The sequence below is a fragment of the Oreochromis aureus genome, linkage group 15 (assembly GCF_013358895.1).
Source record: "Oreochromis aureus strain Israel breed Guangdong linkage group 15, ZZ_aureus, whole genome shotgun sequence".
Lineage (NCBI taxonomy): Eukaryota > Metazoa > Chordata > Actinopteri > Cichliformes > Cichlidae > Oreochromis > Oreochromis aureus.
Genome location: NC_052956.1, coordinates 13906142 through 13924780, shown reverse-complemented (window position 1 = coordinate 13924780; position 18639 = coordinate 13906142). Strand labels below are relative to the sequence as shown.

The following is an 18639-nucleotide window of genomic DNA, read 5'->3' as shown; positions in this document are numbered from 1 at the left end:
AGATTGTCACTTTTTTCCCCCCTTGGGAGACAATACAAGACTGTGGCGAGATCAAACAGCTTTGAGAACTCACAAGTTGGATATTTATCACGGAACAGAGAAAATATCTGAAAAAAAAAAAGAGACAAAAAGTCAGTGTCAGAGGAACAGACCTCTGACGTCAGTGCCAGTGTTTTGTGCTCGGCTCATCATGTGACTCTTACTCAGTTTACTTCAGTGTGGAGCGCACAAAGCCCGACGCGTGTGGAAAAGAGGCTGACAATGAAACCAAGCTCACGTTCAGCACCGTGTCTGGCCATGATGACACTTCACTTTAATGCGCAACGAGCTCTGAAGGTTAGTGTGACAGTTCTGCACACGTCCCTCCGCTAACAGATAACACCTAACAGATAAATATCTGCTGAAGTCCTCCTCGCCCCTTTCATTTGTGTTGATAGTTCAGGAATGTGTTCATGCATGTGGAATAATGTTTGTTCAGCAGGTGAGGCTGCCCGTTGTTTGTTTGATCCAACTTTTCAGGCTTTTCATCTCAAGAATGTCAAGCATGAGTTCTCAAAACAAAACAGCTTGCTCCCTCTGCTCCCCTTTTTCTCCACCCAAAACCTGTGGTGACTATTTTACCAGCAAACTCCACGTTCTTGCAGAGATAAAGAAATAAACGAGTTTATGCGGGGTGTATATGAAGCCTCTTGGCAGCTAACGTGGTCAGCTTCTTCCCCCTTGTGGTGGGTTTGGGTATTGCAAAAGCATGAGGCTCTAAGAGGAACTTAATCATCTGGTTTCATTATGATTTTAAGTAGATTGCTAAAAGGCTAAATGCTAAATTAGATGCAGGCCACTTTAGCACAAAGGAAGTTCAAAGCATTACAAAGTATTTAAATGCAGATTTTAACATGGATAAAACTGAGTGAGAACTTGATTGGATTTATGGAAATCCCAGTATATACATGAAAATGACCAGAGTGCGACCAGCTGCCTCACTGGAGCATGATGTCTATTGTTGTTCACACCTTCTCAATATTGTTTTCCAGGCTTCCTGCGATCAATCCCCTGCTTGTGTCACTCTGACTCACTGTCTACATTTGCCGTGTCCTGTTCACCTCATGGAGCTTAAGAGGTTTATTTATCATGGTCAGCTGTAGAATGAAATCACCTTGTTCACTCTTAGTAATCAAAGCAAATTTACTAGTACAGCAAAAATAGATTTTTGATGCTTGATGCTGAGCTGTTTGCAGTGAAGTGCCACGTGTTGAAATAATAACATATTGGAGCACAAAGAGGACATTTACAAGGAACAGTTTAGGCCTGAAAAATGATCAGTGTAAAAACGGGAAAGACCAGGAGAAGGTTTTTGGTTTATCTGTTTTTTAGGATGGGCGTAGGTGAAGGGATTAGCACCTTTGGGCCCCGGGTTTGAATCTGAGTGGAGTTTACATATTTTCCCCATGTCTGTGCTGGTTCAAACTGTTCTTCCTCCCACAGTTCAAAAGCATGTCGGTTAGGTTAACTGGTGATTCCAAATAGACTATGAGTGTGAATGGTTGTGTTTCTCGGCCCTGAAATGGATTGGCAACCTATCCAGGGTATAACCTGCTTCTGGCTTTATGACAGCTAAAATAAAGTGTAAAAAAACAACCCTCTGCATTTGATATTTTTCACTGTTTTTTCACTGTTTCACTTTACTACAGAGGTTCCTTATATTATTGTGACCAGTAGCAGCACAGTAAACAAGAGTAGCCCACATATTTAGGGCACATATTTAAAACAACAACAATATTATTTGCGTAGCACTTTAAAAAAACACCCAGTTACAAAGTGCTTCACAGTTTGGATAAAACAACACATTAAAATAAGCCTGCAAAGCTCTCATTAGGACCTCATAGCTACCAGCACAGTACCAGTCTTCATGCTAAAATAAGCATGATGAATGAATTGTGCAAAATGTGGAATGATTTCTTTTTAAATGCACATCCTGACTGGTTTTGATGGACTTTTTCTGATCGTTTAATGCAAAACATGCTTGGGCAGTCACGGAAACCCATTTAAGAGCCTATTTTCCCAGAAAAACACCACGCTGTCCCACTGTAATAATTTTCACCCACCTGGCAATTGTTTGTGACTCAGTGCAAATGCAGACAGTGTGATTCTAACCAGTATGCTACCCAGAAGTGAGATGCATCAGATCACACATCAAATCTGCCAAAGCGTCCAAATGAACTCAGCGCCAGTGACGCACTGTCCGAGCCCCGTCGCCGCTCACTCTGAGTTTAACATGGGGCGGATGGAGGGAATCACTTTAGAGGATTAAAACTGTCATCTGGTTGGATTACAGCGAGCGCTTACCTGCCCATCTGTCACCTTCAAACTGTGGCAGACAGACTACCTTTGGATAGTGGAGGCCTCAATCCAGCCAGACAGACTGAAACCATGACACAATTGTGTTGGATGTTTGGAAGTATGCAGTGCCTTCATCCTGTGTTATATGACATCTTCTATTTGTAAAGAAGTGCCCGAAAACTCAGTGCATGTGCAGCTTTTCATTGAAAACCCACCTTGGATTCATTTTTAATAAAAACTCATGGGAAATTAGGCAGTATAGAGACTTGGACTGATCAATATCACTTAATCTTGAGCTGTAGGTGACACAGGATCTTTAGGTTGTAGGTTATTATTATTAAACAGATTAGACCCATGTACAGAAAGAAAATGGTCAAAGTGCCCACTTAACTAAAGAGCTACATTAACACTTTTAGATTACATTACATGTACATGAATACATCAACCAGATAGATGTTCACAACCTGGCAACCTGAATGCTGATATTTTTCCCCCCTCTTTTCGTTTAGCATTAATCATTCAGGAAATAAGATGGGAATGAAGAGATTTTAATAACCACGGTAAAGGTAATGTTTGATAATACAGCCCATGACTAAGGGCATAATTCCCCTGTAACTAAATGTATTTTATTTGAAATTACAGTATAATAATATTTAACTACAAATACTTAATTTAGGCACACTGGAATTAGGGGGTACTCCGGTTTCCTCCCACAGTCCAAAGACATGCAGTTAGTGGGGATAGGTTAATTGGAAACTCTAAACTGCCCATAGTTGTGAATGTGAGTGCGAATGGTTGTCTATGTCTATGTGTTAGCCCTGAGACAGACTGGCGACCTGTTCAGGGTGTACCCTGCCTCTTGCCCCAAGACAGCTGGGATAGGCTCCAGCTTCCTCGCGACCCTGAAAAGGATAAGCGGCAGAGAGTGGATGGATGGAATAAGGGGGTAACAAGTCAGGTTCGTTACCCCCTTACCTCCAAGCCTTGAAAGGTACAGTGTGCTAACAATGTAAGGTGGGAAAATATTGATTGTTTTTCTTTGAAATGACTGTGTACTTAAAATTGCTTACATTATAATTTGTCCCCTTTTCTGCATAATACCCAGAATTTAGGCATTACATAAAGTTACTTACATTACAATTAAGTATGAAGAACGTTTTCCACTACGTTTGCACTCCTTAAAATTATGCAGCATTTGAAATTATGTACAGAATAATTTACATCTCCTTTCCTGTCATATACCTTAAGTTATACAATATTTCAAATTAATCAGGCACTACTTAAAATGAGGTACACATTATAATTACTTAAAGATTAATTAAATTTTCTTGCAATAATAATAATAATTTTTGCTTCCTGTAAAAATCTGATCTCTTATTCTAATGCACCTACCTTTAAGTATTTGTAGATAAATATAATTGCATTGTAATTTCAAATATAATACCCTGATATTCAATTTAATTACAGGAGAATTAAGTGACAGGCTGTATTATAAAGTGCTACCAATTATTGTTCATCATTCCAGTGAAGGAGCCGTATATATTTTCTAAAAGTGTAGAGTCTATGCACTTTAAACATAGTTTTGCTTGGTGTAATAATCTGTCCTGTTTAAAAAAATTCCCTTCGTAACTTATTTACAGAAAAATACTTCCTCTTCATTTTACAGCGCCTTCACAAAAACGCTACAGAAACACAAGGAAGTGCTGCAGCATGTCATACCTCTTTCATATGATGTGTGTGCTGACTGCAGCTTTAAGACAGACTTGAATCATGTGAACTCTTGTTCTCCTTGTTCGCACTGTCTTCATCTCTCTTCCAGGAAACTGGTGAGTGGAGCTGACCTGGTTAGAGATGCACCACACCTGATCAGGCAGGGCTCAGGAGACTGTGGCTGAGGTCCAATCCAGCCAATGCACCCTCCCCCTACACACTTTCACTCTATCTGCACGGAGGAATGGTGCCCACAGTGCAGCTCTATCTGTCTTCAGCTGCCTGGCCGACTGAAAAAGCTCTTTGTGTTTTATATTCATACTCTTACGCAGAGACAGCATACTTATTCACATGACAGATTTACTTTCTTACTTTAACACTACATCATTATTTAGATTGTTACGTAGTTTTGAGGCACATTGTGGCATGCATTTAAGAAAGAACAGTTTCATGAGTTTTGAGCCTTCTTCCTGAGCTCAGCTCATGTTAAAATGCTCAATTTTCCACAAAAATAATCAGTTTTTTAACTCACCTGGTGAAATTATTAAGGCTTATTATTGAGGGTGTGTCATCTTTGACAGACTGGTGGATGCCGATACAGGTGTCTATAGCTACTAGATGTCTGCCTTGCTTCACTTCTGCTAACTGGAATAACTGCGTTGTGCTTTTGTTTCCTTTTGGATTATTCGTTATGCCTTTATCTTACAAATAATACCGTTTTCTGTGCCATATTGTTTGCCATATAATTGTACTGACTGACTGCGTAAAATTCTAGGATTTTATTTGGATCTTACTAATTAGCAGGTCTCTGGGACTGTGTGATGCATCCATATGGTCTCTGGGTGCAGCTTGCTAAACCATCTCATCTCATCTTTATCTTTAATCCTCATGGCATGATGGGAAATGCTATCCCTTGATACGATGTTAGCTTAAGGTGTGATTTATTGTTAACAGTCTCTCTATAATCTGTGTTCTGCCTGAAGCCTTCTCCTGTAAAGAAGGAGTTCTTCCTCCCCACCATTGCCAAGTGTTGCCCACAGGACTCTTATGAATAAATTTTGAGTTTTCATAGCTGGCATCACTACAGCAGCGGTATCGTGGTTAGCACTGTCAACTCTCTGGGGGCCCTTTCTGTGTGCAGTCTGTACGTTATCCTTGTGCCTGCATGTTTCCTCCAGATGCTCTCGTGTCCTCCCATAGTTCAAAGACATCCATGCTGGGCTAACTGGTAATTCTGGATATGAGATAGATAAAGTGTATACAATGACTGGTAAATAAATGGGAAATGTTAACTACATAATCTTTGGATTGTTTGATTTTTGACTTCCTCAATAGTTCCTCAACATGATTAATTTTTTTTTTACATTTAGCCAGGCACTTAGGACACAACACTTTCTAAATTCAAGCCCCTGTTTCTGTTGTAATAGCAAGAATTAGTAAATGTAGTGATGCATGTATTTACAGTGAGTATTATTTACGGTAACTTACTGTCATGTCACTGTGAAAAAAGTACTTTTCATCATGCTTGAATTGTTTGCTGCAATATTTTTATGAACCATAAATATTGTGACACATTTAGAGCTTTTATGTTATTTCTTTTTATATCAGTGTCACCATTTTATCATTGGAAGATGGAGCAGTGAATATAAATGTTTCTGTTGTTTTACTTAGTGAGCACTCTCAGTAATGGATTCTTCTGCAGTGACTAAACCGAGGTCGCGGTTCATCCAGCATTTTATTTAGCAGTGTATCGCTAAAGAGGAGGAGGAGGATGGCGTTGTGCTGTAATGGAAGGGTGATGAGGATTTTAAGGTTATAGTGAAAATGCACAGAAGGAAACTGTCAGAGGTTAGCTGCTGTTGCTGCTGCTGCTGCTCACACCTACACACAGAATAAGCCAACAAACCTTGATTTCCTCCTACACAACAACTGCACATTAAGTCTGGACTCTATCCTGTGCATCACACACACTGACAAACATTTCCTCCTGTAATTAGCACATTTCCTCCCCTCCAATAATTCAGGACCATCCAGTGTAACCCAGTGACTCCCATTATCTGCGGGAAGTTAATTTGTTCATTTACACAGGATGACCTCCCGCAGGTGTTGTCCGTGCACCGCCGAGCTCCCACGCCACTAACACTGTCCTCCGAACAACATTCTTTGATTTGTCTTCCTCTTTCCTTCTCGCTGCTCAACCCACTCTGTCCTCTTTATCTGCCTCTTCATCGCTCTCAGGCTCCCTTTTCAGCTGATGGAGCTTATTGTGGACAAATAGGCTTACAAGTGTCTCTATGGCAACGGCGGATCGTAAAGAGCTACATAAGCACTTCATCAGGGGCCATGATCCAACGGCTCCCATTGGAGATGGTGCCCCCAACCTCCCGCAACAAGTAAAGGCAGGCCAGAGAGGCTCCTGGGAGGAGGGGAGGGCGAGAGGTGGCGATAATGCTGAGAGGAGAAGAGAGAAAAACCATTTCTCCTCTCTCTTCTCTCTGCGTTTCATTCAGCCAGTCTCTTCGACATCCACCCAGCTCTTCTGCTTCCTGAGGACTTTTACTGTTCGGCTCTACGGTGATTTTATATCTTGTGGAGAGCAAAGAAAACTTCAGAAACAAGGAAGAGGTAAGCCATTCTTTGAAGCAACAAGCTGGGTTAAAATAAAGGCTGAAAGATGAAAAAATCTGACTTCAGGAAGGCATGTAATTTTTTTTTCTGGTATTCACGCCACTTATAAATAAGAAATCACTCAGATTTGGAGTCCTGAAAGAGAGCAGCTCTCTCCAATTCAGGGCTGAAAGGAGTGGTCAGTTTAAATGGTTGTTATTGACAGAGAAATTAATTGACAATGGCTGGAAATCCAGTGATCTTTTAGGTCATTTATTAACAAATATTCCAAAAACAACTTGAGATTAAAGGTCGTTCAATGCTTGGTTATTTTGTGGTTTTAGTTTATGTCATTTTTCTTTAAATGACTCATTTTTACTTTTTTATTTTCTGATTTTACTTTCTAGCAAGTTTAATATTTTGGACTTCTGATTAAAAAAAAGATGCTTGTTTTGTTTTCTGATTACTTGATCGATTGAATAATGCGGGCTTTGTCCTTCCTGATGTAAAACATACTGATGCAGTGACTCTTTTACTTGCTCCATTGTTAGGAGCTAAAGTGCTGGCCACTTGGGGTCGAGGTAGGGCTGTAATCTCACTCCATCGCGCTGTTGTGAAAGGTTTTCTCAGCGCATGTTTTATCGTAGCCACAGCACCTGGAGGCGCATGTACAGTTGATGTGGCCCAGAAGATACCTCCAGCATGTAAATAGATTACCTACCATAAAAACACTGTGGTCAAGCATTAAAGGGGCTGGTCATGCTGAAAACAACATCTACACAAGAAAAAACACTAAAAATGGGACTTAGATTTGTAAGCTGTGAATTGTAAACACTGCTTTTCATTTAGAAAAAAAAGGTGCCAAAGTCCCATCATGTAAAAGCAATGCTTTAAAATCCTAAATAATGACTCAGTCACGACACATGAATCAGTGGCCTGCACAGCTGTGCTTTTTAATACAAACTAACAAAAGGCCCACTATTGATCGGCTTGAATAGAGATCCTTTGGAGCAGATATGACACCTGCAGAACAAAGAGCCGACGCAGCATGGTGGATGTCGTCTTTTTGAAATATATGCAGATGTCGAACACACTTCAGAGGATGCTTTGTTTTACAAAATGAATGTTCATCAAAACATTAAAATTTGTTGCAGGTCAACTCGGTGCTGTTTGTTATGTTTTATTGGTACCATTTTCAAACGTCCACAGATTCCAATTAAACATTTCAAGCGTGTCTCTTTCTAAACACATTATTTATTTCTTTATCACTTGAGTGAGAATAAGAATGTTATTTCCATCTGCTATAATTCATATTTGGCAGTGTGGCTCTGTTCTGGGACAGCAGAAGCAAAAATGCTCACAGAGCAGAGCAACAGAGGTGGGTTGCAAAGTGGCTTGCAGATGTCCAAGAACTGGCAGGTTAATGCAGCTTAAATAGCACAACCTGTATTGCCAGTTGGATGCATAAAAGAGCGTCAGCTGACTCGTCAGCTGATGAGGGCTGGAAGGGAGTTCAGCTGATCTGGGATGAGGCTGATTTTGACTTTGTGGTCTGTCTGAATGAATGCTCTGTTCTCACAGACACAGCTTTTCAGAAATAAACTTGAAGTCTGCTTGTCATTGCCCCTCATCAGGGAACAGTGAAGGAGGACACGGCCATGGCCTCCTGGTTCAGCTGGAACGAGCCGTATTACCGGACTCCCCGCCGGGACCCGGCCGACGTGGTCACCGACACCCTGATGCTCGAGCTCAGCTGGCAGCTGAAGGAGTCCGAGAAGCAACAGAGAGAGAAGGAGAACGAGTACCGACGCATGAAGACTGGGGTCGACTACAGCTGGCTAGCCAGCACGCCCCGGTCCACCTACAACATCAGTACAGGCGAGAGGCTTGGCCTGGAGGACCTCTGTGCCAAGGTGCCCCCATCCTGTTGTGGGCTGGTCATACTCAAGTAAGGTGATAGTGACTAGGCGTGAGATCAAAATCTCTATAGCAGTTTGGCAGTATACCATATTATTTCCTTGTTGCCAAAAATCTACTTTTCTTTTATTAAATGTGAAGACAGTTTGACTTCAGAGCCACTATCTCATGACGCCTTATGAAATGAATGAGGATAGCTACAAGTTGCGGATAAATAACAAAATAAAACCAGAACCGGTACCAAAAACAAGATTTATTCATAACAGACGGGAAAAGACCCAGGGAAACCAAGTAAACGATAAAAACGATTAAAAAAAATGATAAAAAAAACGATAAAACCCTGAAAACCATAAATTTCACACCCCAGCCTCAACTCTCGCTGCCCGGTACCAAAAGACTCACGTGGCCCGGGGGTTGGGGACAGCTGTGTTAGCATGCTTCCTAAGTACTAGGGCAGAAAAGAGGCTAATTTGGATCTGGCCTTTTTTTTACCCCCAGGTATTTATAGACACACCCACTGGACACTTCATTACTTCCACTTGTTCAAGTGCTTGTTAAATCAAATAACTAATCAGCAAATATCATAGCAGCAACTCAATGCATTTAGAAATGTAGACATGTTCAAGACAACCTGCTGAAGTTCAAACTGAGCATCAGAGTGGAGTAGAAACGTGATTTCAGTGACTTTAAATGACTGCCATTGACAGACCGGCTAGTCTGAGTATTTCAGAAACTGCTGATCTACTGGGATATTCCCACACAACCATCTCTAGGGATTAAAGAGAATTTTCTAGAAAAGACAAACTATCCTGTGAACGGCAGTTCAGAGGAGAATGACCGGACTTCAAGCTGATGGTTATACAGCCATGCATAACCAAGCTGTATAGATGCTGTTATTCATCACGCTAAACCTTGAAGCAGGTGGGCTACAGCAGCAGAAGACCACATTGAGGGCCACTCCTGTCCTGATTTCTGGTACATTATTCAGATAGTAGGGTCAGAAAGCATAGTTCCATCTTGCCTTGTATCAGTGTTTAAACTGCTGGTGATGTAATGCATGAGGCTTATTTTTTGGCACAGTTTAGACCCTTTAGTACCAACTGAGTATCATTTAAAATCCACACCGACCTGGGTATTGTCGCTGACTGTGTTGATTCCTTTTAAGACAACAAAATCTTTTGTGACAGTTTGAGACATTTCACTACACTGCATCAACTAGGCATGAGGCACTCTGGTGGTCATTAAAACAGGAATGGCTACTGTTCTGTGTCTGTAACCAACTATAACCCCTCCCTAATTCTGTTTGTGTTAACACTTTTATGAGACACACTTAAGCGTCATCTTTGGCACAGACCAGGGGAAGGTTTTGTGAGGCAAACTGATAAGATGGCCAGCTTCTCCGTCATTTGACACGTGACTTTAATGCTCTGGTGCATTCAAAGCCATTTAATCTCCGGCAGAGACTTCCTGAACTCATCTTAGCATCTGTTCATAGAAAGCTGCAGAGGTCCCAGGTGCCTTGTTAGAGTTTAACAACGTTAATATGAGTAAGAGGTGAGGTGCTAAATGGTAACTGGAAGTCACCAACACAGCAGGGACCAAGATGACCATGTTTTTGCAATCTCAGTTTGCCTCATGTGGGTAAAGAACTCAGCTGTCTTACTATAAAGTGTGTTTAACAAAGTAAAATTGGATTTATTCATCCATTTTTTTGTCCAGTTCAAGGTAGAAGGGAGACTGGGGCCTGTTCCAGCTGCCACAGGGCAACTGGGAGATCCCCCCGCCCCAAAATAGCAGTGTTTATTTTTTTTTTTAAACAAGCAGTTTTAGGTTAGATATACCGTCTGGTGAGTCTGGTTTCTGGGGAATTGTTAAAAGTGTCATCTTTAAATTCATATTAAACTTACTCAGTTTCATACATAAAATGAAACTGAGTGACTCTATTGGTAAAGGTGGTTAATTTTTAATCTGTTTTACAACCGAAAAGAAAAGGTTTGTGCCAGCCAAACACATTAATAACACGATTTTGAACATCTTACCTTACATAAGACATTTAACCAGTATTAATTATAACTGAGTCAGATTACTAGGGTTGAGAAGTCAGCCCAGGATCATGACATATGAAGGCCTAAGGATGGATTTTCGTTTCTTTTTAAATTTCTTGCCAAACTAAATTGTATCCTTAATAGGAATATTTCACTGTATTTCTAAAATTATGTTTTTCGAATCATAAAAACAACAGCAGAGATGCTAAATCTGAGCTAGCATGAGTTGATGAAAAGGCCAATTATGAGTCAGTTTGAAGTACTTACTGAGCAACTGGTTCCCTGGTTTTCTATTTAAAGGTTTGTTAGGGCCTCAGGCACTTGTTGGCAGAGGAGGAACATTTGCCATCACATGGATCCTCATCTGTTACAGGCAGGTTAAGATGGCTCTGAGCATTACATGTCATGGGACGTGTCGAAAGATTTAATTTATCGAACGTATTGACAAAAGAAACACAGAGTTTGCTAGAAAATGATGATGCTCATTAACTGACTTGTGCAGTTCCAGCATTAGTTCTGACCAGCATCCTTTTATCAGATCATTTGACCATAGTCGCTTTCACACATTTCACACATATAGACAGTCCTGCTTTGAGGATCTCAAGTGATTCACAGCTAGAAGAACAAGCAGGTGTTATAATGTGAGCGTGTTTGTATTAAAAGGCATCTGCTGTCACTCCACTGCACTCATCAAGGACACAAGACAAAGAACCTAGGTTGCATCATGTTATCTCACAATGCTCAGATTTAATGTAATAAAACTGCTTACATAGTTGTGCAGGAAAATCCCAGCAGATCAGCAGTTTCTGAAATATTCAGACCAGTCTGTCTTGTAGCAAATATCCTTTCTTTTGCCCCCCCCCCCCTTTTTTTTCAATTTTTTATTTTAATTTTTAATTTTTACATTTTTGCAGGTATCTAACTTTTTCCAATTGAATGACTGATAACATGTCATTGAGCCAGAAACTGAAGGAGGGAGGAGCAGCGGACTTCCATTCCTTTAGAATAAGTCTTTTCGCAGTCATCATTCCGAGATCAATTGGCACCCGCACAGTCTCAGGGATAGTTCTGGAAGGTATTGGGTGAGATGGAAATCCCATAAGCTTTAGAGTACCAATCAAATATTTTGGACCAGAAATTGGTCAATGAGGGGCAATGCCAGAAAGCGTGAGCCAACGTGCTCTCTGATATTTTACATCTGTCACGTATGGGGGAAGTTGAAGGATAAATTTTGTGTAGCCGAACCTTGGAGTAATGTAGCCGATGGACAATTTTAAGTTGTATTAATTGATGTCTGCTGTTAACAGAGCAGGAATGAATTTTTGATAAGCATTTGTCCCAAATTGATTCTGATATTTCTTTGCCCAATTCCTCCCTCCAAGCGTCTCTTATCCTCATAGTCTGCACTTCAGTGCTGTCATCAAACAAATGTACAATTGTAGAAATCAAATGTTTGGAGTAAGGAGGGCTCAGGAGCACCTTAAAAAGGTTATGTTCATTTGGAACATCTTGGTAATTCTTCATATTGGATTGCATAGAATGCCTGATTTGTAGGTAACGGTAAAAATGTGAATGCGGTAAATTGAACTTTTGCTTAAGCTGATTAAATGATGCAAATTTTCCATCTATATAAAGATCTTTGAATTTGGTTAAGCCCTTCTCCTTCCAAACATAGTAGGATTTATCATCCCAAGGAGGAAAAAAGGCATGGTTATCACATATTGGTGCCTGCACAGAGGAGTTTGGCAGTTCAAAAAAACCCTCTAATTTAGTTTAAAATCTCAGCCCTCCCTACTTTTGAGAAAAGCGGGGCCTCTAGAGAGGAGTCCCTTACAATGTCAGCCTCCATTTTAACCCAAAGGGGGGTGTTGGAATTACCAAGATCTGGGGATGTCTGGTGCCAGAAGGTCAAAGCTCTTAGATTTGCAGCCCAGTAATAATGTTTAAATATTGGTAAACTCAGACCTCCCTCCGATTTGGATTTTTGTAGATGTAGTTTTGAAATCCTAGGATTCTTGTTGTTCCATATGTAAGAAGTAATAATTGAGTCCAACTCCTTAAAGAAAGAGGAAGTGAGATAAATAGGAAGATTTTGGCAAAGATACAGAAATCTAGGAAGAGAGACCATTTTTTATGGAATTTATACGACCGACCATAGATAGGGGAAGAATTTTCCATGACTCGATATTATGCTTTAATGTTGATAAAAATTCAGCAAAGTTCAAGCTAAAAATTAATTTGGGATCTTTAGGAACAGTTAATCCAAGGTATGTGAGATGGTTGTTAACTATTTTGAATGGAACATTACAAAGAAAACTTTGCAAACAGGTTTTAGATAAAGGCATAAGTTCACTTTTAACCCAGTTAATTCCTAATATCCTGAAATTTTGCCAAATGAGGTGACCAAATTAAGAAGGGATGGTACAGATTCTTCTGCATTACGCAGGTGTAATAGTATATCGTCTGCGTACAAACTAATAACAGTTTCAACCACTCCGACCAAGAGCCCTTGTATTTTTGGATGTGCTCTTGTCTTAATCGCAAGGGGCTCTGATGCCAGAGCAAATAGAGCAGGGGACAGGCGGCAGCCCTGCTGAACAGAGCGCTGCAAAGGAAATGGCTTCTTTTGCCCCTTTTGATGTTCAGTTTGAGCTTCAGCAGGTCGTCTCTATGAAGTCTCCATTCCTAAATGCACTGAGCTGCTTCCGTGCGATTGGCTGATTTCATGTTTTTCTTTACAAGCATCTGAACCTAACAAAAGTATATAGAGGTAGGAAATGTGACTCTAAATAACTCAGCATTGTTGTATGAGTTAATTAGAAGCTAATTACTAATAATTTTCAAATTTTTTAAATGAAAAACATTTTTAATGGCGTCTTTTTGTAGAAAGGGTGCACAAAACAACCAAAAGAAAAAAGCCAATTAAAAAACCATCACACTGACAACCACACTATCACTGTTTCATTTCTTTGCACAGGTTCAGGGAGGCCATGCAGGCCAACGAGCCCGAAGTGCATGAAGTTTCTGGTCTGTTTCGCTCCGTCCTCATGGAGGCTCTGGATCACCTGAAGGAGGAGCAGGAGGCGGAGCGACTTGCTCGCCAGTGGAACAACAAACGTGCCATGAGCGTTTCCCTCATGAACTTTAGATCGCGGATCAAGATCAACCCGTTTGGAAGCACAGTGGGCCTGACCTCTGCTGCAGCTGAAGGGGCGGGTCTAAGCGACCTCAAAACCGTGTCAGAGGACGTGGAGAGAGGAATGGACAAGGACGAGAAGATGCAGAGAGTGTGGAGCATGCCTGACTTTAGATACAAAGGAACCGGCAGCAGTAAGATTGTTTGATGCGGGAGTTCACGGGACAGAGATGGCGATGATGGTGGTTGGACGTTTCAGTAGGACTAATGCTTCGTAGCAGTGTCCACTTTTGCACCAGGAGAGAGGATGAGTCCATCTGTCCTCCTGGTTTTACAGTACAGTACCAATCAGCATTTGATCCTGCTTTACTCTCTTATCTGAAGTGTCTTTTTTCTAGTTTATATTTTAAATATTTCTCAGTACTTGAAAGAAGTTTCATGAGATTATCGCTACTTGAAGTGATGCCTCTTTCATTTTGCAGAGATTTGGCATCTAAGCACTGAGGGCTTTTTACTGTAGCCTAATAGGGAAATTAATCTAATTTAAACTGCTGTTTATTGGGAGGAGACACTTGGTGCTAGGTCAGACTACACAGGCAGGGCAGGGCTATAGATTTTGTTCATACAGTTTTTGTATAGAAGGAAAATAGTCTTAAAACAAATGATTCACTTAATCCAATGAGAAGGTGAGTCACACGTTTCCTCCTGAACTGCACAGAAGGACCCAGGAACATAATTCATCATCCAAGGTCGGTGAACTGAAAGCTCTCTTCCTGTGCTCTTTATTTGCCAGAGGATGTTGGCGGGGAGGGGTTGGGGGGGGGGGAGGGGAATTAATCATCAAAGGCTGTCAGATCAAAGTAAAAGCTTTGACGCACTTTAATTGCTGTTTCTGCTCCATTTGTCACCCACCATTATTCAACAATACATAAAAGGTTTCATCCATCATCCATAAACATCTTGACATGGTCTCCATACAAGAGGAACTGACAGTGTTTGTGTTTTTATATGTCAATCCAATAAAAATGACTGATTTTGAAACATTGTTCATGAGAGAATAAATGGTTATGAATAAGACTTACTATAATAATTCAACAATACAGAGTCGATTCGCATTTTTAACATAATATACATATTAAAAACTGTTATTTCAACACACAATCAGACTTGCACTTTCGCAACCACAATTCTCGTCAGCTACAAACAGAAAATGAATGTACGAAACCCAAGTAACTAAGAGCTGAAAGAAGAACAGCAAAGTCTGTTTTCAAATCTTTAAATCAGGTTTATTACAAAAAAAGAAAATCAGAGGGTGTGACTTGATCAGTCCTCTTTTTGTTGCTACACGAGACTCCGACCAGGCTGCCGGTGGCTGAGATACACTGTGGGTAATGTTGGAGCCAGCTTCACACATGGAAGACACATATAGATCTAAGCCCATATCTCTTCTGAACCAATTACTATCTGACTGAATTCAGTATTTTGTGAAATGGTATGTTGTGACCTAAATAGGGTGTTCTTTTTTTGAAAGAGGTGACATATTCAAACTGCGAGCAAATCTGAGAAGTCAGAGCGTAGCAGGTGAGCAACTTTATTTCCATCTGGTTGACCACAGATGAACTTTTTACCCAAATGCTTAATAATAACACCGCTTACATCATGAGCCTGCGGTGTGAATGCTTCTTGTTTTGCCCACAGAAATATCTCCTCCTGCACTCCAGCCACGTTGCTGCTGCCTTTCTGTGGCAACTCAATTTACAGTCATCATTTCCTTCTCAGAAAACTCTTTTTAATTTTTCCTGAGATCTGCTGAGGTGTCTGGGCCTGACAAACAGGACTGGTGTTCACAGCGGGATTACAGGGTAGAGTTCAAGAACTCCAGAAGCTCTGCTCGATTTTTGTCTCGCTGTAAGAAAACAAAGCACGCATAAGACAAGTGAAAAAACAACAAACAATCTATAAACTACAAAAAGGCACATCTGATTGCTTACCTGTTTGTCTTTCTTTGATTTCTTTACTTTCATCTTTATCTTCTTCCCAGAAATCATGCTGTATTTGCCCTTTTTCTTGTCCTTCAAATACTGAAAGAAAAACATATTTAATTTTCAAGAATCTTATCAGTTCAACTTCTAACTAATGCCAGGAAAATGCCAGACAGGCTTTTTATCACATTCCAATATCAATGCAAACACAGACTGTACTCAAGACAACACTTGCAATTTGAAGAAATGCATCACAGCATGTCCCAGAAACGGCTCTTTGTTCTGTGATGCTTAACACAGCACTGGGTTTATTATGCATGGAAGCTGCACACGGCGTATGAGGATGGCAGGAAGTCAGGTACAGGAAAAGAATAAAGAATGAGGTCAATTTTCAAAATAAAAGCCAAGTTAAGGATGGAACAAAAATGTCGGAAAACGCGAAGATGCGCACGGATCAAAGCAATTAAAGATGAAAAAGTTTGGGTGTTCCATGTGAACTTTAACATGCCTATAATATTAGCCAGGCTGGAGTCACAACTCTTTAAAAACAAAGTTGTAAAATGAAGAATATTACCATCTATTATGGATGGTTTTGATATTAGAAGTCCTTTATGGTCTATAGGATTTTGGAGGGGACTTTATGGTGAGGCGAGCTTCATTTGGACAGGTGCTTGTGTGCTTTGTTATTCCCACCTCAAAGATGAGGAGGATGAGTAGTAATTGTTGCATGTTTTAGTCTAAGAATAAAGATGAATAGACTTATTCTGTAATTCATCTTTGGCCATTGTGAGAACACCTAATGATTAAAGTGCTAGTCCGTAATCTTAAAAATTAATCACTCTATTCTTCCTGTGAAAGAACTGTTTGCAAATGCATGAATATATTTACATGATATAATGCACCAATATAACACAGCCATCTAACAGAAACACGTAAAGGCTTTTGCTGAATGTTTTCCTACCTTGGAGATCTGTACAGGTCCTGAGCTGTCCTCCTCTCCTTTTGACTTCTTTTCTTTCTTACGTTTAGACCGTTTCTCTTTCTTCCCTTTCTGGATAGAAAAGAAAAGAGCATAATTCAGTTTTCTTGGGGCTTAAAAATTCTTTGGCAAAATAAGCTAACAAATGAATAGTAAATTACTTTTTTATGTTTGTCCTTTCTCCTTTTCTTGGACTGTTTTCTGGACTTACTGCGAGAGTCTAACAAGAACAGAAATAACACACTGAGGTGAATCCAAACAGATATCAGCACTGTGACGAGACACTTCAGGAGAAAAAAGATTTTTTTAGATACATTTCAGACATTCAGTGCACACTTACCACTACTGCTAGAGCTGCTGCGACTTCGGCTGGATGACCGTGAAGAACCCGAAGATGACGATGAAGATGACAATGCAGACGCAGACGATGATGATGATGATGAGCTGGAAGAGGATGATGAGGAAGATCTGCTACGGCTGCGTTTCCGCCTCCTTTTTTCTCTTCCTGAAAAAAAGGGGCAAAACAAAAATGTAATTACACAACAAACTAACGAAAGCCATATTTACAAAATTACAAATGCAGCCATTCAGCATTTCCCTTGACTGACAGTGTCTGGAAGCGAAACACAGTAAGGTAGTATAATTGGTCACTAAGGTTTAATTTTGAATATTACATACACAAACACAGTTTGTACTCTGGTTTTTACTATTTTTAAGCATTTATATAGCTCTAGGTGCAGTGAAACAGAAAGGAAATGTGTCCTGTTTTATTTTTTTTCTGCTAATGTGAACTCAGTCTCTTTTATGTATTTTTTGCTGCTATATCTTTACAAAAAATGAAGACTTTCAGTCACATCTTTTAATAGATTTGGAGAGATATGTTGCATCTACTATAACGATATATAGTAAACATAATAGGTAAACACTAATTTAACAGTCAGTTTTCCTTCTTCTCAGCAACAATCAGTCCACTCTTTGATCACCAGTCACCAACATGAGACACTGTTTTACACTGTTGGCTGCTATAATTTCCCTTGAGATCAATTAAGTATCTATTCATCTATTTATCTATACCCAGCCGTAACGTCACATGTGTCTTCAGCTGTTAACTCTAATTAAAAATAAAAAATAAATAAAATGAAAGAGCAACCGGTAGCACTGGGGGAAAACTTGCCTGCGCTTCTTGATCTTTTCCTTTCATCCTTCCTGGAGCTGGAGGAGGTGGACACTCTACAGTCCGCTTCTGCCGACTGCAAACGCAGAGAAATCATTATTGCTTGCGTTGCGTGTGTGTATATGTGCGGGTTTTATGTGTAATAAGAAACAGGTCTCCGTTTAAAGCTCCCGGATAAGCTGGCAAAGGTACGAATAACAAAGCCCCAAATAAATGGCTTAAAAAAAGAATACGGAGATATGGATATCGGATTTGTTTGGAGGCTTTTTTTTCCTTTAACACACGTAAACGTTGCAGACAGTGCTACGTTTACAGAGCTACAGCTAAAAAACCCCCGCTATAAGCTATTAAACCTGAGCTTTTGTACTCACCATAGCGACAGTTGGGTGAAGTTAAAATGATATTAATATTTTCTATCTACAAAGATTTTAAGAAGAGGTAAACTGTAAGTTTATAACCAGTTATCTCCGGTAAATTAGCACTAGTTAGCTACCTTAGGAAACATTTTGTATCCCATGATGCACCGGTGCAAGCTACTTTCAAAACAAAGGCGCGAGAAGAACCGAAAGCTATCACAGCGCCCCCAGTGGCGACAGAGATATTATTAATTGCAGAGTATTCGTGCTGCTTGTGTTTGCTCGATGAAAACATTTTAAACAAGTAAAAATGTAAACTTCACGATACTATTATATTTAATTAAAGAGAAGGAGTTTTGAATATAATTTAATCAATAAGTGGTCTAGAGAAAGCTT

The 18639-nt window shown here is 40.1% G+C and overlaps 2 protein-coding genes and 1 long non-coding RNA gene across 3 annotated transcripts; 2 read left to right on the top strand and 1 right to left on the bottom strand.

The window, feature by feature from the left end:
* The first annotated feature begins 202 nt into the window (after positions 1–202).
* LOC120433082 lies at positions 203–1635 on the top strand. The gene is made up of 2 exons (XR_005608306.1): positions 203–336; positions 1032–1635. It is a non-coding gene; the product is annotated as an uncharacterized LOC120433082 (long non-coding RNA).
* A 4789-nt stretch (positions 1636–6424) lies between these two features.
* Positions 6425–14556, top strand: rd3 (retinal degeneration 3, GUCY2D regulator). Its single transcript, XM_039598428.1, has 3 exons — positions 6425–6672; positions 8289–8602; positions 13594–14556. The coding sequence occupies exons 2-3, from the start codon at positions 8313–8315 to the stop codon at positions 13958–13960; spliced, it is 657 nt and encodes a 218-aa protein (XP_039454362.1). The 5' UTR covers positions 6425–6672; positions 8289–8312; the 3' UTR covers positions 13961–14556.
* Positions 14557–14607: 51 nt separating this feature from the next.
* si:ch211-22i13.2 (uncharacterized protein LOC553945 homolog) lies at positions 14608–18424 on the bottom strand. Its single transcript, XM_031744732.2, has 7 exons — positions 18259–18424; positions 17888–17963; positions 17054–17218; positions 16875–16933; positions 16696–16785; positions 15744–15833; positions 14608–15658 (listed from the first exon to the last, which is right to left on the bottom strand). The coding sequence occupies exons 1-7, from the start codon at positions 18259–18261 to the stop codon at positions 15608–15610; spliced, it is 534 nt and encodes a 177-aa protein (XP_031600592.2). The 5' UTR covers positions 18262–18424; the 3' UTR covers positions 14608–15607.
* Positions 18425–18639: the final 215 nt, after the last annotated feature.

Excerpts from the sequence above, each read along its gene's own strand:
- rd3 (XM_039598428.1), top strand. The coding sequence starts at position 8,313 with ATGGCCTCCTGGTTCAGCTGGAACGAGCCGTATTACCGGACTCCCCGC. Across the intron at positions 8,603-13,593 it reads TGTGGGCTGGTCATACTCAA|GTTCAGGGAGGCCATGCAGG; the intron begins GTAAGGTGATAG and ends TTCTTTGCACAG.
- si:ch211-22i13.2 (XM_031744732.2), bottom strand. Across the intron at positions 17,219-17,887 it reads GAAAAGATCAAGAAGCGCAG|GAAGAGAAAAAAGGAGGCGG; the intron begins GCAAGTTTTCCC and ends CCTTTTTTTCAG. Across the intron at positions 15,834-16,695 it reads GACCTGTACAGATCTCCAAG|TATTTGAAGGACAAGAAAAA; the intron begins GTAGGAAAACAT and ends TTTTTCTTTCAG.